This window comes from Hippoglossus stenolepis, chromosome 16 (assembly GCF_022539355.2).
Source record: "Hippoglossus stenolepis isolate QCI-W04-F060 chromosome 16, HSTE1.2, whole genome shotgun sequence".
In the NCBI taxonomy this organism is placed as follows: Eukaryota; Metazoa; Chordata; class Actinopteri; order Pleuronectiformes; family Pleuronectidae; genus Hippoglossus; species Hippoglossus stenolepis.
The window spans coordinates 16,835,092-16,858,423 of NC_061498.1; the positions used below are offsets into that span (position 1 = coordinate 16,835,092).

The window sequence follows — 23,332 nt, forward strand, 5'->3', positions numbered from 1 at the left end:
CTTGAGGGAATTTATTTAAATTTGTTATGAGCATCCATAAACAAACTAGTTGAGAGGTCAGGGTGACCTCATGTTCAAAATTCAATTGGGGTGTGTTCAAAAAGTCAAAATAATCTCTATTCCTAACTACTATTCCATGACCTCGATGGAATATCTCACAGGGTCAAGGAAAGATATGAAGTAGAAGCTGTAAGCAATTAAAAATAACAACTATTATTTACATCAGAAGATATGCACAAAATGTGCAGTACTCTGTGCTGTAGGCTGTGTGCCGACAGTAATAATAAAGTTTCCTGTCCAAAATAGAATGGCAGTTCAGTTTAGACAAAGGGAACATTTATTCATCACTTACTCACAGGTAAATATCAAAAAAAGAGATTTAATTAAAAATTAAACAAAAAGGACTGAAATGTTGAAATAATATAATAATGTGAGGAGAAAACCTTATATAAGTGCAGAAAAAAAAGATTGTGTCCATTCCACAGTCAAGGGGTTGAAATAACTTTAATATTTGTATTGTGATGATGATGTTGTGAACTATAAATTCAAACAGCTCTTAAAATGGCGGCTGCTGAAATATCTCCAGGTCATTTCACTCGGTTAGGAAGGTCCCTATCAAAATGGACTATTTGAACACAACCTTGGACTCTAGGATGACCTGATTAGAATCTGGAGGTCAAAGGTCAAGGTCACAGTAACCTTACAAACCCTTTTTGCCTTGTAAATAGGTTACCTTAAGAATGCTTCGAGAAATTCTGATAACATTTTCCACAAATGTCCACTAAGACTCACAGATAAACTGACTGAGGTCAAAGGTCAAGGTCATGGTGGCCTCACGAAACATGTTTTCGGCCTCTTGAGCTTGATGTCTCAAGTCTGCCTTCAGGGAATTCCTTTGAATTACACCCAGTCACTTTGAACTCAAAGATTAATTTATTCACTTTCACAGGTCAAAGGTCACAGTGACCACATATGGGTCTGGAAATTAAATGTATGTAGACTGATACTGCGTTGGTTGGTGGAGGCATACAACAGTTTGGCGGTTCTTGTTATCTCATAAAATTATAATGTGTAGTCAGTGTGAAAAATAATTGGGGGACATTGGAAACCCCTTAATGGGTTGCGCAAATAACCTTTTGATACATTTTGCAACTTCAACATTAAAATAACATTGTGCCTTCTGCTGTTAACAACAAAAGTCTAAGTAGCTCTTAATCTTTCTCTGTGGGCTCTTCTCCCCTGCAGCATCGCTTGGTCTACTACCTCTAATATATCGGCACATGTGTTGTGATGTTTAGATGCATCTCCCCTCAGTGTTTTGCTGTGTGTGTGTGTGTGTGTGTAAAACAAGTGCCTAAGTGTCTTTTGTGTGCACTTGTCAGAGGAAATAGTTTGCCCCATATAAGCGAGATATTGTCATGCTGGAGCTTGTTTTAGAGGAAACAAGGTTTCTGGGCTGACAGTAGCTGCTGCCCCCGGCCGAGCTTTTACTTTCTCCTCTCTCGGTCGCATCTGGTTAATTTTCCTTCCTTCCTTTCCTCTCCTCTCCTCTCCTCTCCTCTCCCTCTCCTCTCCACGCACCCCTGTCCACCTCTGTTGTGCGTCTCATCCTCCCTCTATGCCCTGCTGTGACAGCTAACAGAGGTCTCTGTTTACTCTCATTCATCAGTCAATCATCGCTCGCTGCAGGGTTCCAAACACAGCTTTTTTCCATCCTTGCCATCACTGTTTTCACATTGACGGCAAAAAAGGGTGACACATAATTATGAGACGTTACTTCATCGAGCTACGAAGGACTTGTACATTTCCTTTTTTTTTTTTCAATTTTACAATAATATCCTGCCACAACCCATTCCTGCTTAATTCTTTGGGGGAAATATGCAGCGATGGACAAGATATTATCATCTTTGTCAGTGTGAAAAGTGGGGCAGAGAATATATTATTATGTGGTCAATGTAATAAATTATCTCACTAAGGGATTCTCAAGATATAATATTGTCCATTTGGTAATTGTTAGATATCAGAAGCGAGCCCTGTTATTATTTTGTCAGCCTGATAAAGACTTTACTGTAGATCGCTATAAAAGCTAAGTAGGAAGATCTTGAATTCTCCCGATATGTCATCAATGGTTTCCAAACATTTTTCTAAATCTTTCTCATGTTCATTTCTCTCCTTTTAATTTAGATATATTTAAGCTAATTCAAAAAAGTGTGCCTTATTCTGTTGCATGTATTTATATGAATAAAACCCAGTTTGAGAGCTATTTTTTTTTAATGTGATTATATTATAGTTTTTGAGCCAAATGCATGTCAAATTACCATAGCAGCATTTTTAATAAGGCCTGGATGTTCTCTGTGTTGTGTGCCCCATTAGGTTTTTTGGGCACAGTCTGGAGGAATGATTAATTCATCAGTAAGCTGTCTTTAAATATGAAAGTGCATGCCTCTATCTTGACAACAAAACTCACAGTTGGAGGACTTTTCAGTTTGGCTAAAAATGAATAATGCGCGAGCTTTCTGTTCTTACCACAAACACGGCCAACGACTTATTTTTCTGTGCAGCGAAACAACGGGACCTGGACTAGCTTCAAGGAGAAATAACTGCAGCGCGGTAACAAATGAGGGAATGCCGACAATGATTGGTGATCCTGGAAACATCAGCTATACATCACATGGAAAACAAGAATCAAAAGCATACACTATTCACTATGTAAATTTATAATGGCAACAGAGAATCTCCAGGGGCAGAGGGATCACTTGCCTTAAATACGTGCTAAGGCTGGCACTGTCTCACCAAGCAGAGTAGAAACACTAATTTGAGGGTTCACATATGTTTTTAACTCATTAACCCGAAGGATTACCCCCCATTAGGCCACAGACCATCTGGTTCTCTTGGCTGATAAATTTAATGTTTTTTTTTTTTCTTTTGATGATGATTGTGATGTGATTCCTAATTTGACATATGGAAATTAAAGCTACATTCATATTACCTCCTCTCACTGCCCAATCTACTGTACAAATTCAACTGCGGCTGAATTTGAGTTCTTCTCATTTTTTTGGACAATGACACCAAAGGGAGCCCTAAGGGACACCATATTTTAAATATGAATATGGCTACTAGTGGCTAATTCCTATGTAAAGATATGGTGGGGTAATGGTCCTGAGCAAAGAATCGATTTACATTCCCTCTGTGTGTGTTGTGATCCAAACATCCCTGTGACCATTGGCCCTTTCAAAGTTTACAAAGCAAAATGGCTTTAATCTGTGGACTCGCTAATTTTTATGCGATGGGATAAAACTGTAAAACCAGAAATACTGCAACTAGACCTTATTTTATTACAGTCTTTGGGCTAGACACAGCATGGCAGGGCTTGGCTAACAATGTTATCATAGACTGTCTATTCAGATGGAAAACAGCTCTCCAAAAGTGAAGCTAGACCCTCTTGATCACTTCCTGATGGCTGGCTGCAGTGTAGGTCCTAAACCCTGCCTCCTCCATGTTAGCAGAAGGGACGTGGACCAAAATAAAAAGTCAAAGTACACATCAAATAATTTCTTTCTCAAAAATGGTTTCTATCATTTTAGGTTCTGGTTATCACATCGATGTTCGATCAAGTTTCTTATAAGTCTGGTTGTAATTAGAACTAGATTATGTCAAAACTAGGTGAAATGTCATGATTGACAGGATATTGACGGGACTTTGATACTATGGCACCACATCACGATCACTACTCTGCAGACTCTGGCTCAGATGGCGGCGCCCGTATCTTAGATATTTTGGCTCCATTTTTGTACAATGGGAGGAAGTGGAGAGGTGTCGTCCATCTTCAGATACAGTCTATAGTTAGCTAGCTGGATTGTCCTTTTGATGGGTCTACCATATACAGGGTAGCTTTATTCAGTTAAGGTTCTGGTTGAAGGGGACTTCATAGGTGACACCTTGAAGGGAGCCCAAACGTCGAGGGGAGGGTCGTCCTACAAAAACATTTTTGATCTCATATTTGTGAAAACAGTATTGACTATATTACCTTAAAAGAAAAGCACTTTGACACAATACCCAAATCTATTCCAGACCGACCACGGAGGGTCATCGTTCTCCCACTGGTGATGTTACCATAAACTAGAGAAACATTTTTATGTGCCTCCTCTCTACTTATATGAGGCCTGCAGGAATATCATAATCTAATCATGACTCCAATAAGACTGTCTCATTCTAACTAGATCATGGCCTCTGTATACCTCTACTGCATTTCTCATCCAGGTTTCCATGGTGCACACACACACACACACAAACACGCACACACGCACACGCACACACACACACACACACACACACACACACACACACACACACACACACACACACACACGCACACACACACACACACACATACAAACAGGCCAAGATCCATGTCCTTTTTTGGATGAGCTCCAAACAAAATTGGCCCCTCCGTTCCATCTCTCCACTGCCCGACATCCAGCACGTCCTCTTCTTCTCCTCCTCTTCCTCCTCCCGTCTCCTGGACGCTATACTGTAAATAATCATTTTATGTGACCCCCCACCCCCAAAACCACCAACCCATTCCCAACAGCACCACCACCACCACCACCATCTCCCCAGGGGCATCTACAGAAGTATTATTATCTAATCAAAGCTCTAATAAGACCAAACAAGATCCTGGGGCCTTCTAACACACACACCCACCCTCCCAACCACCTACCCTCTGGGCTGAGAGTGGCCATTAAACATCCACCCCCTCCACCCCCTCCACCCCACCCCCCACCCCGGTTCCCAGTAACACACACACACACACTCCTTCCCTCTGCACGCCCCACATCAGTCTTCAGCACTGGCCGGGCTGTGGAGGCAGTGAGAGGAAAGACACAGTATTAGTATTCAGAGCACAGGGAGGAAAAATAGGAGAGAGAGAGAGAGAGAGAGAGAGAGAGAGAGAGAGAGGGAGAGAGGGAGGGGATAGTGAAATAGAGAGGAGGAAAAAACAGCAGGAGGGGGTAAAATATAAGAGAAGAACACAGGAAACGGGAGGGAGAAGAGGGGTGGGGAGAGATATCATATTGTTCATTTCTCCCTCCCAGTCTACACCATCTCCTTCTTCTTCTTCTTCCTCTTCTTCTCCTTCCTCTTCTTCTTCTTCTTCTTGCTCGGTGCGTCCTGGAGAGAGGAGCTCGAGAGGACGGCTGACAGAGGGACGGACAGGAGGAGGGCGGAATGCCCCTTTAACAAGCGTCGCATCTGACTAAAACAGCGGAGCAGCTCGTAAATCGGGAACCGGCCGGAGAGGGAGGCAGTGGTTTCTGCAGCGCCAAGGTAGGGAGACATTCCCCATGTTTTTTTGTTGTAGGCTCCTGCAGGCAGCGATGCGTCCGCGGCTCCGTGTTGCGATGCGCGTTCTTCGCGTCATCCATGTACCTGCTTCGATCCCGCAGATCCCGCAGATCCCGCACGGTGCACTGGCGCTGGATGTGCCCTGAATCCAGCAGCATGTGTGTGTTTTCCATCAATATTACATGTGTGTTAATTGTGCCTCCAACATTTTAGGATTCTGCCATTGGTGGCTACATGTCACGGGCACATATAGTGGACATGCATGTACAGTCAGTCCATATGGAAAGGGTGCACGAGCCTGTACAACACATAACATGTCTGCATTACAAGTGTATCAATGGCAGCTCTCCTCACTGGTGATGATGATGATTTAACTTTTCTTTTTTTTTCTTGATCCCACGCAAACGCTATTAGATGCATTCCGAACAGACAGTGGGGGGGGGTTGCGCGCACGAGCACGCGGAAAACACACAGAAGACAGGTTGACGTGCGTAAGACGTGCGTAATCCCCCATCCTACCTCCCCTCCCCATCCCCTGCACCCGCCTCTCCACCCACACCCCACCATCAGAGAGGCATCAGGTCCTCTGGTTCTCAAAAAGAGAAAAAAGACCCACTGAGACACACTGACTCACCGACTCTGACATAGCAGGAGGTGAAAAATGAAGTGAGGGCGGCCCGTTGTCTGTGTGTGTGTGTGTGTGTGTGTGTGTGTGTGTGTGTGTGTGTGTGTGTGTGTGTGTGTGTGTGTGTGTGTGTGTGATTACACTCCCTGTCTGTAAATAGGTCCCCCTCTGCAGCTCCATTGGCTGCGTGCAGGAGACAGGAAGAGCAGCACCAGTATCTCAGGGTTTTCCTGGCTGCACGGCCACTTGCTTTCTATTTCCGGTCTCATGTTATAGATAATTTAGACACTGGCAGCTCCAACAGGCCCAATGTGCTGAGAAGCTGTGAAAGCCTGAACAGCAACCTTTTTGAATGTGTGAATGGCTGTGCGATAGGAATAGGTGGAGATAAAAGATCTTGCTTGGATGTGAGTGCATGTCCGAATGCATGTTTATAGAGATATATGGTCTTAAACCGATATTACGGCCCCCTGTCTCCCATCTCATGTTATTTATTTGCCGAACGGGTGTCCAGGAGCTATTATAGGACAGGCTAAATTGGAACAACCTCGAGGCCGAGGCTCAGCAAAGCTATTACCTCTAGTCAATAGACATTAATATCCCCACGCTCAATCTTGGCCTCATACGGCGCCGTCTCTGTCCCGTCGAAACACAGCACTGCTCCACTGGAGTAACCAGAAGGATGGGTTGTAGTAGCCCGATCTGTTTACCCCTGTGCATCAATCCGTCACAGACGAATAAGCAGAGCGGAGCGATGATAGCATTGTGTCACGCAGACCTCGCTGTGGCCTCGAAAGGAAGTGATGCAAAACAAAAGGGAGGATATGTCAGAGCCGGTGGAGCGAGGTCATGACCTCCATGAATCAGGAGCCGTTCCGGAAAATGGCGGATGATCTAAGGGTACAAAAGTACATCGATTCGAGGTGGTACACAACATGATGCGGCTCAGCAGGGTGCAACAGAGCAGACAGCATCAAAGTCTGGAACAGAGAGGAGCGGGGTCACAGGGCCAAGTCGCCCGTCTGCGGCGTAGCAGCAGCACGGAACCGACGTGAATTTAAAGGGAAGACTGTTAATGTGAAAAATGTCGTGAAAGCACAGACATTGGAAGTGTAAAATTTGCTTAAACACTTAAGCACATTTGCAGACTTTATAAAAAATAACAAATAAAGCATTCGGGGCAAGGATGAGAGGTTCAATTAAAGATGACTTCTAGGTACAGATGGAAACAAAAGAGAAAGCGTGGCAGCAGATAAGAGGACTTGAAAGCAGGTTCAATGAGATCCGCTTGAAACATCCTATTAGGTATATCCAATGGATTAGTCTCCTTTGTCTACGGAAGCTTTATGTTCACACACAAAAACGAGTCTGACTGTTCTCAGTTAAATTTTGCAATTATGAAAGAGTTCTGTGTTCACAGACAAATTTGACTACGAACTAAAAGCCAGATGATGATATAGGGTTGCAATAGATCACAGGGCTGTGGTGAGCATCTTCTGCTTCTCATTCAGCAGACAGCAGCGTTTCAAATGCCTTATCACTGTAAATCCCAAACCAAGCTGAGGTGTGTGATTCATCCCTCGGAGACAGATTCCACCGACAGATTTCAGGTTTCCGGCGCGCTCTCTAACATGATCCTTGTTACTGAAAAAAAAAAAAGCAGCCCCTGTGATTTTTCCTTTTTTTTTAAATCGTATTCAGATTCGTGCCCGCTCGAGGATTTTTATTCTGTTGTGCCTGTTTTTGTTGGAATTTCGGAGCGAGGGAGAAAAACCAGTGGAATTCTTGTGTGAGGAATGCTGAGCCAAAATAGCCAAGAAATCCAATGCATCTACTCAAAGAAAGGGAGAGGGAGTGCATTCGATATTAGATAAATATTTATTGGTGTATGCCCAGGCAATAAGAATTAGGAGTACTGTGTCGAGTTTTTTCCTTTGCATTTTGGATGTGCTTCCTCACTCTAATTTGTATTGGATTTTGGGGATTTTATTTTCTCTGCTCTCCGTGCACCTGATGGCGGCTCCAAATCTCCCTGTCCTGTGCAAATACAAGAATGATCCCTTCATTATAAGGGAGAACAAACATAAACGCCTCATCTGCTTTATCGCCTGTAAACTAGATTGAGGATGTAACGGCTGGACAGAGCCATTAAAAATGAGATGTTTAGCTCATTCACTTATCTCTAAGTGATCAACAGGAGGGGCCGGCCAGGGGGCTCAGTGTCTTGCTCAAGGACACCTGTGAAGTGTTGAACTCGCGGCCGCTCTGACTTCTGAATTTTAGTTTTTCCATCCAGTGGGGCCTTGTTTCAGGTGTTTCCCTCAGATTTTTCGCTCGTGATCTGACCGACCAGCTTCTTTTCATAACACGACCTGCGAACACAGATTTGTCTTTCTCCGTCTTGTGATTACATGGTGACCTTGCACGTGGTCCTGTCTCATCTGCCCAATTGGACAGTGACCTTACTGGTCGACTGGTCTGTGTTGTGGCGTTATTTGTTCCCCGGGAGTATTGATCCCATCTGTGTATTGATGGGATCAATTATTGATCGAGTATTGATCCCATCTGTGGGAGGTTTAGTGTTGCTCTCAGCACTTCAGTTGAAAAGTGTGATTCTGGGCATGACGGTATCTAAGTGGAAAGTTTCGTCGACACGTGTGTCTGAAGACATATTTATCAGTAAATAACTAGCCAAGGGAAATATTTTGCCCATCGTAACTTGCATCCTCAAACCCCTGATTACCATTGTTGCTGTGTCACCCTCGCCGGCGGCTTCCTATTCAGTTTTTTTTCTGCCCATCTGTACTCCAATTTCTTTCCCTCCCTCTTTATCTGTCTCGCCACCAATTTAATGTCAGCATCTCTCTTATCCCTCCCTCCCCTTCTTTCTCGTCCTCTGTCTCTCTCCACACAATCTTTCTTTCTGTCCGTCTCGCGCATTTCTTCTTTTCCTCTCCCTCCCTTCGGATGCTCTCGCTGGCATTTGAGGCGGCCAGTTTTTGTGCCAGACAGCCATTCCTCAGATTGAGATATCCTGGGTTTTAAAGTCACTCAGACAGATTTAGTATCTTAATGGGGGGAGAGTGAAGGGTGGGGGGAGGGTTGCAGGGGGTTCAAGAGTAACGCCAGTGTGGGGATGTTGGGTGAGGATGGCATTTTTGATTCGCTTTTTTGGGATTCACTTCACTGCAGTAGGCTGTGCCGTGATGGACAGATAAACAGACCCTGCAATAAATTGAGTAAGACTGAGTTAGACTGACACACTATCCTAATGTGACAATCAGCCTCTCAAAAGAGACAAGGACGGAGCGGGAGACAAGAGAGGAGGAGTGTGTTTCTGTCCTCAGCAGGGGAGACAGAAAACTCTGAGGGGAGTGGAAGTATTTCTTGTTTCGGCTCTTGTTGGGAGTGAAATGTGTCTTTGCCTAATGTGGTGATTGATTGATGGCCGGAAGACAGATGGACACATAAGTTGGACATTGCTGGGGAGGAACTACTCAATGCACAAAGACTGACACTGACACCTCACAGAGCAACATACATCAAATGATCAATAGCCCTTCCCCTGTCGACCAGGCCCTTTGCTTGAGAAATAGGCCCGTCGCTTTACAAGGACAAAGCATCTCGGCGGAGAAGTGAGCTGACCTCTCACCATGAACATTGTTTTTTCCAGTGATTTATTCTCGATCCAGATCAGGGCATGTGCCAGACTCCTGGCAAGGCATATTCAATACAAGGATTTTTCTTTGCAACCAATCTGTATTATTAGACGCAACTTTGCATATACTCCCCTTAGACAAAGTCCCCCGAGCCTCACGGACTGTGAGAAACTGGAGTTTGGGCATTGACCCGCTTTTATTTTCGACAGAATGAGTTCAAAAATAAAGACAGTATGCTAAAGAAGTCTAGTTTCTCTTCGATGAAAGGACACGGATCACACACATTCAGACAGTCAGACTTAATGCGGTTAATTATTCCTTAATCTGATGTTTTAGAGGACTTTGTCGCTCTCAAAACGTCACTGTCCCTGCTGCTGTTTGTCTCTGCTGCACTTGTGTATCTTATTGATTCATTGATTTCCTTTTTTTCCAGGTGATGTTGGAGAGCTTCAAAAAAAGAGTCTCCACAATTCCACCGGTGACGCCAAATCCACGCTGATGAGACCGCAGAAAGCGACGAGTTCCGCAGTTTCCCGTTGGAGCTACACGACCAAGAGCTCGTCTGCGTCACCAACTTGTACAAGTGAGGAAAAACAAAAAGATCCTCTTGTCTGCAGGCGCCCGTTTCTGGACTGGGAAACATTTAGGAAAATAACAAGCTAAAGGTTATGCATGCACTGCAGGCATAACTCTCCATTCCGCAGCCAAATATATTTGGATAGAAAACGTTACATGTAGAGAGAGTCCCCGCTCCGGTTTGCAAAATCACCATTGCCCAGAACCTTGAGAGTCAAGCTCAATAAGGGTAAAACACACTAAATCTGGCTTTATAACAATATTTAAGCAAATCAAATGCTTTAAGTTGGATTTTTTTCCCCCTTTAGATCTACAGTAAATGGTGAAAATGTGGAGCTGAATCTGTGGTAGCTGGTGGTTCTTTCAGCCAAGACACTTAATCTGTTTCTTCTAATCTTTTGGATTTTGTTTGAGCAGCATGTGTCCCTCACTCTCACACGGTTTTGATTTGGTGCGTTAGAGACCGCTCAAAATGATCTAAATTACCCTGTAATTACAGTAAACAGTGCTTTGCGTGGAAATTTTACATAAAGTTTCAGGATGATCGACTCATTGGTCAGTTTTAGACACCAAACTCGTCACTGGTTCCACAGGAGGTCACTGCCAGTATGGCTCTGTGCAATTAAGTACCACACAGAGTGAGAACTGAATTATCTGCTGCTATTCAAAGTATGAAGTTTGACTTTTAATTATTAGTGAAAATGAGGCCTTTGCTATGAAATCTGTCCGTTAGTAAATTGGGAGAATAAATGATTAACTCAGTGTAATGTGTTTTAGGAAGGCTTGTGTTTGGAACGCTAGAAGAATCAATACACAACTGTGCATAACGGTGCAGCTTTCAGCCACTTTTAAATTCAGTTCGACTCAGAATACTTTATTTGTACCTCAAGGGGTAATTTAAGGCTCATTAGCTCATCGGTTTGGTTCTTCCAGCCACACAAAGACTGTATGGTGTCTTCATTTGCCCAAGAGCCTTATAACGCCAGCCCTGCACAGTGGAAAATGAAAATTCATTTTTGATTTGAAAAACGCAGAGGAGCAAAGCCGTGAGTGGTGTTTTGTTATTCAACAATCACTTAATCCATTACAACAAATCCACAGATCTCGTTGTCAATGTTGTTTAATCAGGTAGTATTTTCTACCAAATGTTTAACCACTGGTGTGACAAGTGGTTTGATAAGTTTCTTTGGATAAATTTGGGTGAACTGAACCAACCATTCATCCCTCCATTTTTTTATACAGCTTCTCCTTTTGAGGGTTGTGGGTGGAGCTCGAGCCAATCGCAGCTGACGTAGGGTGGAAGTGCAGGTCGCCAGTGTATCGCAGAGCTGACATACAGAGACAAACAGCCATTCACAGACCATTAAGAGTCTCCCATTAACATTAGCCCTGTCTTTGGACTGCGAGAGGAAGCTGGAGTACCTGGAGAACGCCCACGCAGGCACAGGGAGAACGTACCCCAACCCAAGCTGAACTGTAGCTTTACTGCAAATTTCAACAATCTCAGCAAACATCTCACTGACTTTCTCACACACCAGGAGACACGTGACTGCAACAAGATCAAATGTTCTCACCTTGTACTTGATGCCAGGCCCTGAGACGTACCACTCTTTATAGTGTATGCTAAAGCAATATTATGTAGCACTGAAGCCAATGATCTATCGGAGACACACCAATGGTTTTGGCATCAGTGTTCCCACTTTAATGGTTAAGGTGACCAATCTGCCAAAAAGTTGATTTGTACACTTTTATGTTCTTACACTCACGCTGCCAGTTTCTCTCCCTTTATCTTTTTCAGTGTGGGGGGTGGGTGTTGCTCAGTCATTCATGGGCACTTCAGTCTGGTGATTCTGTGATTCGGACCAAGACACCCTGCAGAGCTCCTCGTGTTCTTCCTCCATCGCTGCCGCCCTCCCTCAGCTTCCTCCTCCTCCTCCTCCTCCTCCTCCTCCTCCTCAGTGCACACATTGTAAAAGGTGGACGGGCCAATACTCCACTTACCCGAGCGCCGTCCGATAGGTGAGGGCGGCGAGGGCTGCGCTGTCATTGGCTGACTGCTGGTGAGAGTGCGATGCGGATTGGAGGATGTCGGGGGACTGGGATGAAGACCTGTGTAAGAAGGCGCTGGTGTTGGTGGAAGAGCTGTGCTTCAACTCCCCAAGGGGCTACAGCCAAAGCGAACGCTGCCAGGAGTTCAGCTACCTGCTGAGAGGTCGCAACAGACTGGACACAGGTAACTGCAAAGTACATCCACATACATAATAGTAAAGTTAAAGTGCAAACCCCCACCAGACATTCTAGTCCTCAACCAAACTTTCAAAATTACAAAGCTACAAAGTTAGTGGCACGGGGCCTCGTTAGGGGGTTTGTGACCATGGTGTTGTTCGAGTGTCCTGCATATGGCTAATAGATAGAATTCAAAGATGGGGTAAATGATTCAGGAGAATGACTGTTGATATTTGAACTGAAGACCAAAACAAATACACCCCTCTTTTCACTGCCTGGTCAGCCCCCCACATGCACTCTATTAACGTGCATCGCCAAGCCAATCACCGATCTCAAATAATTGGAATAAGCCACCACAAACCTTAGCAGATGGGAAAACACAATACTGAATCAAATTTAAGCAAATGAAAATGAATGTTACCGCCTGTCAAACAGAGACAGGAAACCTCTTCATTCACTGTTGATCGATGTTGTTGATGCAGCTTACAGATGTTCATGGAGGTCTTCATCCATTTGTTATTTCTTCTTTGGTTTAGCTGCAGTCTGTGGTGCTCGCACTTAGCATTTGGAGAAAAGCTGTGGAAATGACTGTGTGTATAACGTCTTGTGAGATAGCGGTGTTACGTAATCTGAAGCCACTTTTTCAGGTCGTCCTCCCATCCCCCAATAGTAGGAATGATGACATTCCTGTGTACGAGCACAAACATCTTTGTTGCTAATTGGCTGGAACATGTGTCATGCTGCTCGGGTATAGTCCAGCTTTCTTTGTTTTCGCAAAAACAGAGCTAGGGCTGTGTATTTAAACCAGATTTTTATTCCAGCGTACACACTGAATGTAGCTGGTGGGGAGATATTAGCAGACTTTGATAAATAAAGTATTAGAATAAAACTGCTAACCCCACCTTTCAGGTTCTCACAAAATTGTCATTGCTGTAGGTTTATCAGATTATCACAGAATATCAGCCCTTCCTGGGGCCCCCTCTTAGCTCAGGGCCCCAGGCAATTGCTTGTATGCGCATGTATCACAAATGTAAAAGGTGCTTTTATCGCATTTGTTTCGAAAGGATTCCACAGTTTGTCGATCTGGCCTCATCCTGCCTAAAGCAGTACCCCACTGTAGTAGTAAAGGGTCATCTCCTGCAGACTTGAAAGGTGGCTTATAAAAGTAAGTAGTTTCCTCCTTCACTCAGAACAGAGGCTGTGGTCAGCTGGATTCGTGTCAGTTGGATTGTCAGCTATAACAATGTAAGAGGTGTGAAAACGTCCAGAGGAGCTTGTCCAACATCAGTATGAGCTGCTCTGCGAGAAACAAAACCTTGAATTTAACAGACACCTTTCAAGCCTGCAGGGGGCGAATCTTTGATACCAAAAGATTTTGTGTATCGCTGTAACTGATCACTCAGGACTGTAGTCTGGGCTAGTTTCCCACCCTGATCTGAATTTAATGTGATTTTGTGGTGGAAACAATAACATTCAGAATACCCACACATAACGTGAACAGATCATTTTCAGGGTTGCCAGTTCTCTTGTGGAAACCCACTGCAACACGACTGTATGCTAGACTTTCAGGTATGAAAAGGAAAATGTTAAGGAGTGCTTATGTTTAAAGAGAGTTAGAAGAACTTTGCACTCAGAACAACAAACTATGAAATATTCATCTGTTAGATTGAAATGGCAACGGTACAAGTCCATCCCATTTCTTTTACGAGCCTCAAAAGAGTCTCAGTAGAACCCGGAGATTGTTATCATAGAGTTGGGTTACACACACATTTATCTACTGTAAATGTATGTATATATATATATTTATATATATATATATATATATTTATTTTTTTTAACCAAACTGAGCAGATGGATGTTGCTGCATTGTGAAGTGCACCGTGTGCAGGGTATTGTGTGGTTTCTCATTGAAGCATTTGGAAATGCAATGCACTGTTATGCAGATTAGCGTGGATATCTGTGGCTCAGTGTAGATTAGCCTGGATTGGCTGCGTGTTGCCTCTGGAGATTTGGATGGCTCTGTGAAGAAATGGCACACCGTGGTTTGAGGCGTTGCCCCCCTCGCTTGCCAGCTGTGATTTTTTTTCTTTTTCGGTGTTTGCTGACGGAAGTCTCTGAGCCCTCCGAGGACTGCGACCGCCGAAAGCTGTCAACGAATGGCTTGTGTAAGCAGCAGAGAAGTGTTTGATGTGGAGCAATGTAAAACTCCCAGTGGACTTGCATCAGTCGCTGATTGACAGGGAGTCTCGGTCGCTCTTCGCGGTGCTCTTCAGAGGCCTCCATCCCACCCACCTTCCCTCCCGCTGACTCGCTCTTTATGCTTTGTGGATTAGCAATGGATCTTTGGCAGGATCAGTGCTTGGGAAGGCACAGTGACTGCCCTAAAGAGCGACAAATGGAGGAGAGTGGTTTGGCCTCCCTGTGCACGTTTGATCACAGCCGCGTCTTATCAGCGAACCCTGATCTGCCAGCCGCATTCAACCTACTCCTCTGCCTCCTCGCTGTGTTTTACCCCCTCCAGATCAATACATTAACCTTTCTCATCCTTAAACCCCTCCCCTCTTTATGTTTTGCTCTAAATCACTGTCAAGTCTTTCGCACATGCTGTGGTAGTTGGATCGACTTTATCAGTCTTCCCCCCCTTCTTCCTCCACCTCTGAGGAAACAAGAAAAGGGAATAAACCCAGTCAGCTTATATGTCTGTTCCAACATGTGCACCAATCCATTTTCACCCCTCTTTTTCCGTCTATCCCAGCCCTGCAGGCCATTCTCTGCTTCGGATCGTTTTTTTTCTTTTCCTCCATTCCGATTCATCACTACTGTCCTTTCTTCCCTGATTGTTTTTCTACCTAGTCCCTACCTTCCTTTGCCCGCTTTTCCTTTCCTCGCGCTCCATCACTTCTCCCTCATCCTGTTTCCCGATCTCCATCGTCACGTACTGTCTTGCCTCGCTCTCGCTTCCCCTGTTCTCTCCTTTTCCATCTCTTGTTGTTCACTTCCCACCCCTCCTTGTTCTCCACCGCGACAGATCGATGTCCCCCATCGCCCATCCCCCACCTTCCCCCCCTTCCCCCAATCATATCTTTTGAACAAGTGCTGATTAATGACATACACAGACTGATGAATAATTCACACCAGACAGAGCGAAGAAAGGGAGGCAGCGGAGGTGGTGGAGAAGGTAAGGGTGACAAACAAAAGAGACGCCAGGAGAGGAATAAAGTCGGAGCGTGCAGAGGTAAAGAAATGACAGCGAGGAATGAGGGGTGTTTGAGGGGATTATATAGAGGAGAGTGTGAGAGAGAAAACAGGGAGGGAGGGACGTGTAAAGACGGAAGCGAACAAAATTCCAGAGGACATACCCAAGGGCCCGAGGGTTGACTGCTGCTGTTGTGTTTTTATTCTGTTACAGATACAACTTCATTCCCTTTGTGTATGATTTAACAATGTCGTTGTCATTCACTCTGAATTTGAGCAAACTGAAAAAAAAAGGGGTTCAAGAAAAGGAGGCATTTGTGTGAAACTGTCAAAGCGTGTTGTGGTGGTGGGAGGGAGGGGTCGGGAACCATTATCCTCTGATGTTAAGTACACTACAGCAATGATTGGCCTGCCCACAGACTGGAGGAATTGTTAATTAGTGGCCCCCTGGTCTGGTGGCGACAGGGAAAAATCCCCATTAGACGCTGTATCTGTATCTTGTCTTCCTGGTCTACTTACATAGAATATTCATGTTCAGGGCTATGTGTCTATAGTTCACTGGGGTCTATGATTGATTATTTTTGTAACATGCTATTCATAAAGAAAAAGGCTTCAGAATATTTATAAATATTTATAACTACTTTTGTTTGTAGTCGATTTATTTCTAAGCGTTCATGGAATGTTTTTCGAGTATTTACCAATTTATGAATTCATCATGCATTTACATATCACACGCTCCGACACATGCAGTCGTGTCCTTCTAAACCACAGAGGGAACTACAAAAAGTTCCCGAGCTCTGGCGCTGACGTGGACTCTCTTTCATTCCTGCTCCCTTTCTGACGGAGGCTGCTTCTGGAGCTGTCCGGCAGTCTGGTGCTGAAACGGCGCTTTTTTCTTTTTAGTAGCCTACTTTCTTTTTTTTTTGCCATTTGGATGAGTCATACTCCACCCTCACAAACACCCACATCACCACCCTCGCATCCACCCCCCCCCCGCCGCCCCACCCCACCCCTCAACCACAATCCTTGAGCCGTTACAGATTAAAATGCTCATAACCATGAGGAAATGCAGGCCGACATTGAATAGAGGCATCCCCGCGGGGTGTTAGTGTTTTTTTTCTCTTTATTTTAATTATTTGCAAAATCCCCCCCTCTGACTCACCCGCCTCACCTCCTCTCCTCCCCTAATAATATCCACTCCACCGACGTTTGCCCCCATTTTAAGCTCAGGATTTAAATGTGGGATATGAGCTCCTGGGGATGGTTGCATTATATGATTTTATACCCACTGCAGGCTCCCTCTCCTGCTCCACAATGTGTGATTTTTAGATCCAGTGGTTGTGGTGATGCGGCTGCGTGGTCTACAGTTGATTTGTCAGGCACATCATCTGCATAATGTTTAAATGTGTAAATACAGGACACATAGTCACTGGCAGCACAGCAGCATGGGTTGTGTTGTAACTCTGTCGACTGGTCAGTCCACCGCTTCGCTTCAGCTGGATGGATTGCCAGGAAATTTTAAACACTTATTCATGTTTCTGAGACGATGAAACTTGGTGATTTTCTTACTTTTTTCTTAACTCTGATCAGAAGTTTCACATTTGTGGTTTTTACACTGAACTCACACGTATGCGTTGCCTTGACGGTTGGCATTCCCGATGCTTGGTGCCAGTGGGATTGTCATAACAACAACTATCCCAGTCTAATGCTTGGGAAAAACCACAGCCAGGTTTCATGCTTACGTGCCATGCTAGCTATTAATGCTAAAGAGAAGTACACAGGAAATAAAATCCACAACTACAGCAGCTGCCTCTGCCTCCCCTTTCACAATAATGTACATTTTATTGGCTAGAAACTGTGTTTTGTTTGTTTAATATGGTTTGATTAGATGAGAGATAAATGAATATGTGAAACAAAAGCAACGCAGCCATTAGGGGATCAGACACCAACACAAGGCTCATTTGTGTGCATTGAAGGTGTGCACCTGAAATGCTGCTTATTCACTTGCCATCATGTTGCAGTTAGTTGCTGATCTGTTGCTGAGATTATTTTTCTGTGTGAAAATTTAATTTATTTTCTGTATTTCCTCTCCTTTATCTTCTTCACTGAACCTCTGCAGAAATCTCTGTCAGTCTGCTGTCGGTCATTGTGACATTCTGCGGCATCGTCCTCCTCTCCGTCTCCCTCTTCGTCTCTTGGAAGCTCTGCTGGCTGCCATGGCGGGACAAGGAGGGCGGAGGCCTGAGCCTGACGTCGGGGCTGCTGCCCGGAAGCGCCGGCGTCGGAAGCCTCGGAGGCAGCGGGGGGTCGTCGCTCTTGCCGCCTCTGCCGCAGAGGAAGGAGGGCCACTCCTCGTCCTCACTCTACCCCTCACTGGGCCAGCAGGGCCAGCACCACCCCCACTTCTCTGACCTGGTGGGGCTGGAGAGGGGGGAAGTTGGATGTGTGGCTGGTGGGCCACAAGAGACCCAGGAGCATTCCTACCTGGACATGGACTCCTACCCCAACAACGCTGGTGAGAAAGGTAGCTGACATTAGACACTATTAATCCCAGTCTGACTGTGAAGCTTTGGCAGATAACTTCTTGTTTTAATAAGCTCACAGCAGTGACTTCAGCACATTTATCCACATCCAGTAAAAGTAATTTATCTGTGCTGCACCACTGTGATGCATGCTGACCATTATTTTTCATATAAATGGGTTTTCTTTCAGTACATATACTTTCTTTCAGTACATATACATTCAAGTACTATCACTTTTGCATCTTACTGGTCTAGTTTCTCTTTACAGACACTTAGTTATGCAGAAGTAAAAAGTTTAAGCTACAACAAATATTGCCTACATTTCCATTGAAGGATGAATTTGTTTATTCCTTATAGCTGCATAATGAATTTTTGGAAATAAGGTGCAGCTACAGACTTACAGACTGATATATAATCGCCTCACAAGGTTGTTGGATAATGTGTTTGCAGCCAGAAGACGTGTGGACACCTGATGATTAGGGCCCCACCTTTCACTTTCCTTTCAGCTGTGCATTGATAAACTCCAGAGAAAATATGGCTCTTTAGCTACTAAACGTTTACCTTTCTTCACCATTTAGTTTTATCAGAGCTTGTTTGCAGAACACTGCTGCCTGCTGCCGCTGCTGGAAGCGAGGCTGATGTGAGCAGTGAAACTGAACCGAAGACTAAATGTGCCCGAACAATGAGCTCGCCAAAGCTGCAGCATTGGCCCATAATTCTGTGTGGGTTTGTTACTGCAAACAACCCCTCCACATTACACAAAGTCATTTGATGTAATCGTCAAACATGAGGAACACACACTCAGATTTATTGCTGCATTAGCTGGTGGACATCAAGCCGCTTCACGTCACTCATTCAACAGTTTGACCACATCTCAAATGGGAGAACTGGCTGCTTTCCCTTGTGTTACATGACTGTAAATTTTATATTATCTGTTTCTGAGCCGTTGTTTGGACAAAAACAAGACATATGATAATATCACCTTGGACTCTAGAAAACGTTTCACTGGCATTGTTCAGCCTTATAGACCAAATCCACAAAAGACCAAGCAATTAAATGAGTTAATAAGCATGTACATGTTGGCGTGCCACAAAAGTCCAACATCAACCACAATTACAGCAAAAGCAAATGTCACAGTAAAATGATGTTTTAAACAGATGGGCCCAGGCAGCAGCTCTGAGTTGATTCTGTTGTTGTATTTGTGCTGGCTGTCAACACCAGTGCAGGTTGTTTATCATCGCTCACAGTCAAATATTTGCTGGCTGTCTGTATTGCAGCTGGATGTTCGCTCTTTTCATGTCTCTGGGTTGTACTGCAGTCACGCTGGCTCATGTTCTGCTGCTGTAAATACGTCTGATCATTTCTCCCCTTCTCTGCGCTGTTAAATCAGTGTCTGTTAAATCAGTGTAATAAAATCAATGCGATCAATGATGCCGACCCCGGGTTACGAAAAGACACATTGCTTTTTCTGTTAGAGTCGCTGTAACAAGCGACTCCACAGCAGCGCTCACAAAAGAGGGCGATTTTATCTGTCTTTTTCCCCTGTGGTAGGAACTCTGAAGCTGAGTCAGACGTCTCCGGATGTGCCCAACACAGAGGGTGGAGCCCACCCACCAAAAGACCTGCCCAACGCTCATTCCCAGCAGCAGGTCACCCCACGGTCAGTGTATGTGTTTTAATCAAATCTAGCAGTTTCTAGTTGTTTGTTGTTTTTAAAGTCAGAGATGTAACAGCGAATAAAACCAGGGTTGGGCTTTAATCTCAGGCTCATGATCATTAAAGGGAAATCCATGGAAAAAGGCATGATTAAAAATAACATGAAGGAAAAATTACCTGGTAGTTGTTTTGTAATCATATTGCTTTTAGAAGATGCTGGCTTTAATCTTGCTTCCCTCTAATGAAGGCTTCTTTTTCAGGGTCTGTAAAAGCAAAACATCGCTTTTGTTTTGAGCTTCTCCAAATTGGTCTCATCTTGAACAACATATTATTTATATTTTCCGATTTGTTTTTAACCACAGCTTCAGATAATTCAACGAGGTCCATGCAGCACATTCTGCTGTTTTGTTCTGTGTTATTTGTGCTCAGAGCCAACATCATACAACTAACTCAAAGTTCAGTGCATGCAGGTGTAAAAATGGTGTGTCAACTCTTTTGCAAATGCAGTGTAAACAGTGGGTAAACTCATTTAGATGATTTTAGCCACTAGAGGATCTCTGATTAAGCTGCTGTATAACAGAGTACGTGTGTGTGTGTATGTGTGTTTGCTTTGCTCTTCATTTAATATTCACCCTCTGAGCTCTTATGTGTCTGTTTAGGCCCAAGCCCATGACTCACCAGCTCTCCAGTCCTGATTTCCACGGTGAGGAGAAGGAGCAGGTCACCAGTATTGGGCAAATCAAGCCGGAGCTCTACAGACCCAAGGGCGACACGGGCGAAGGCAAACAGGGCGACAACTGTGGCAAGATCAGCTTCCTCCTGCGCTACGCCTTTAAGTAGGTTTACACCCGAACAACCAACTACTCTGTAAAAATTGTAGGATTTGAACAAACATCAATAATAATAATAATAAATCATTGGCAGGAATAATTTTAAGATCTAAAGTTTTACCTGCAAAGATTGGGGCTGTTACAGCACCACCATGTTCGCCCAAAGGTGTGTGTAGTGAAAAAACCTTTCTGTGATGCTTATTCCCTTTTTCCCACAGGAGCTATATTGACAAAACAAGCTTTCATATATTTGAGGCCTGTAAATGTATTAGCCACCACAGAGTTACCAGACATCATGTTGTTGTCATTGCCAGGTATCCTCAGAGTTATAAATTGGAAGAATTATTTTGACTTGAACCGTTGCTGACTGTAGGCGACTTAAAAACACAACACCACTGCTGCTTTCCGATGTGCACTAATGTCCAGACATTTTCCTGTGATTTTCAGGAGGGGCTGTATGTGAAAACACAAATGTCTGAGTCAGTTGTTCTGGACATTTTGGGGAACTTTTCCTGCCAGCCCCCCTTGGTAAATTTCTGGAAATGTCACAGCGAGCAAGTGGGCGTGTTGATGACTTGTCCATCACACAACAGGTGCAAAACTAGAAGAAATAGCAAATATGTCGGGATGAAATGCACATATAAACTCAAAAGGAAGATGTCATCTTGGAAAGACAATGAGTTTCGAGAGCTTTTGGTGATAAGGTGATCGCCTGAATGTTCCAGAAGTTCTCCTACAATATGAACATGTCTGATCCAGATTATCTCCTGCTGTGTTCTTCATATGTAAAAGACAAAGTCAAAGTAGTTCATGTCTGGAAATGGCTTTAGTTTCATGCTGGAAGATACTCTTTTCAGCAGTTTGTCACTTTGGTGAAATACACTCCTGGGGTTACTAACTTTGCCACACATGAACAAATATGTGGTCGCCGTCAATCGATGTGTGATCTACGTTACTTGTTTGTTCTGGTTTTACTGAATAACACGAAGGCCATCCTGTACTTGTGGCAGATCCAATCAAGTTCGTTACATCTCTTTGGAATGACAGGAACAGAAAATGTCTGGAATATATGAAGCTGCAATTTACTGCAGTTTATGTCTGAAAAACTGCTTGGGAGTCTACAGGCGTGTTAGTGAGCTGTAGTGTGAAGCTGTGCAGCGGTGCTTTGAGCTAAATGCTCACATTAGCATGCAAACATAGAAACGACTCACTGGTTTCAGTATTAACAATTAATCATCTTTTAATAAAGAAACATGGGACCAATGTAATGACTCGATGGTATTATGTTCAGGCCACTAGTTTGAATTATTTCAATTAATTTTGGTACTACATTAGGATCTAATTATAATACTACCCACAAGCCTTTGCTGCCATTGCCATCGCAAAGAAGCCAGAAACTCGAATCCGAGCATTTGCAAATCTTAAAGACTCTGTTGTGAGGGTTGAGAAGGTAACATGGCACCAAGTTGAAGAATTCACCCACAAATGAGGCCAAATTAAAAAATTAACAGATTTAAGCAGCGTCAGTTTTCTCAGCAGAAGTCACATTCAGCTGTCGCTCGGCTTATCGGCTCATGTTGAAGAATTTTGAGCTCAGTGATGAGATGCACCTAGGGAGTCGCAGATAATGTTTACCTCTGTGTGTTTTTTATGTACACTCTAATGTACCTTTGACTTTTTATCACAGAGCCACATATATTCTATCGCCAATGCCTTCTGGCCGACACTGCCGTCCATGGAGTCGTAGCAGGCCGAGGAAAAAAAAAAAAAATCAACAAACAGATAGTCAGTATTGTGTGGGTTACAGTGATAGCAGAGCACTGTGAGGAGAATGTAAACCTTTAAACGAGACCTGAACACCGTTTGATGAATCCAACAATGGGTGTTACTGCCTACACTATAGCTCTGCACGTCTGCGGTGAATGTTGATGCATCTGTTTTTGCACCACTTTGATCACACTTCTTCAAGCGCTTAAATCAGAGGGTCTGCTAGCAGACACTGGTGTTGCTGTGTCTCTTTATGACGCACAACAGAGAGAGAGAGAGCAGGGTGCTTCTTGGGAAAATACCTTTCAGCGTGCTTATCCTCCGCACTTAGCTTTGGAGCGTTCCTCCTTACTCTGAAAAAGAGAACACAATGGTGGCATGAGATGTAGCTCAAATGGGATCTTGTGTGTTTGTGATATCAATGTAGAATTAGACAATCAATACAAGTATATTCAGATGAAAACGACTTAGAGCATGACAACAAAGAATTTGGAAAAAGGTTGTGGTGGATGTGCTGTAAACAAAACATGTCCTGTTTCATGTCCTGCCTCCTGCCTGCTCTACCCAGGCTCCACAACAATGTTCCTGATATTTTCCTGTTGAATGGCTGACCCGCACAATCTCCTGCTGCGTTCTTCATATGTGAAAGACAAAGTCTAAGTAGTTCATGTCTGAAAACGGCTTTTGTTTCATTTTGGAAGGTTATTTTTCACTGGTTCTTCACTCTGGTGAAATACACTCCTGGGGGTAGGTTTTGCAAAGTTTGCCACATCTGAACAAATGTGTTGCCTCCACTACCCATTGGCTTTTTCCTAGGAAATGTACACGTCAGATTTGATACAGCATGCCCTGCCTCTTGCATGCTCTACTTAGAAACCACCCCTCGCCTGAATGCTCCAGAAATGTCCCTGTCGTTGTGAACAGGTCTGA

The 23,332-nt window shown here is 44.1% G+C and overlaps 1 protein-coding gene across 4 annotated transcripts in view; it reads left to right on the forward strand.

The window, feature by feature from the left end:
• The first annotated feature begins 4,925 nt into the window (after positions 1-4,925).
• The window catches only part of syt3 (synaptotagmin III), a 31,342-nt gene continuing 12,935 nt past the window's right edge, over positions 4,926-23,332 (forward strand). The window contains exons 1-6 of one of the 4 annotated variants that reach the window (XM_035181876.2): positions 4,926-5,328; positions 10,064-10,213; positions 12,005-12,439; positions 17,747-18,151; positions 19,701-19,815; positions 20,465-20,641. In XM_035181876.2, the coding sequence (XP_035037767.1) occupies positions 12,292-12,439; positions 17,747-18,151; positions 19,701-19,815; positions 20,465-20,641 (845 nt within the window). In that variant the 5' untranslated portion in view covers positions 4,926-5,328; positions 10,064-10,213; positions 12,005-12,291. The remainder of the gene's footprint in view (positions 5,329-10,063; positions 10,214-12,004; positions 12,440-17,746; positions 18,152-19,700; positions 19,816-20,464; positions 20,642-23,332) is intronic. The other 3 variants (XM_035181877.2, XM_035181878.2, XM_035181879.2) reach the window with 3 other exon arrangements.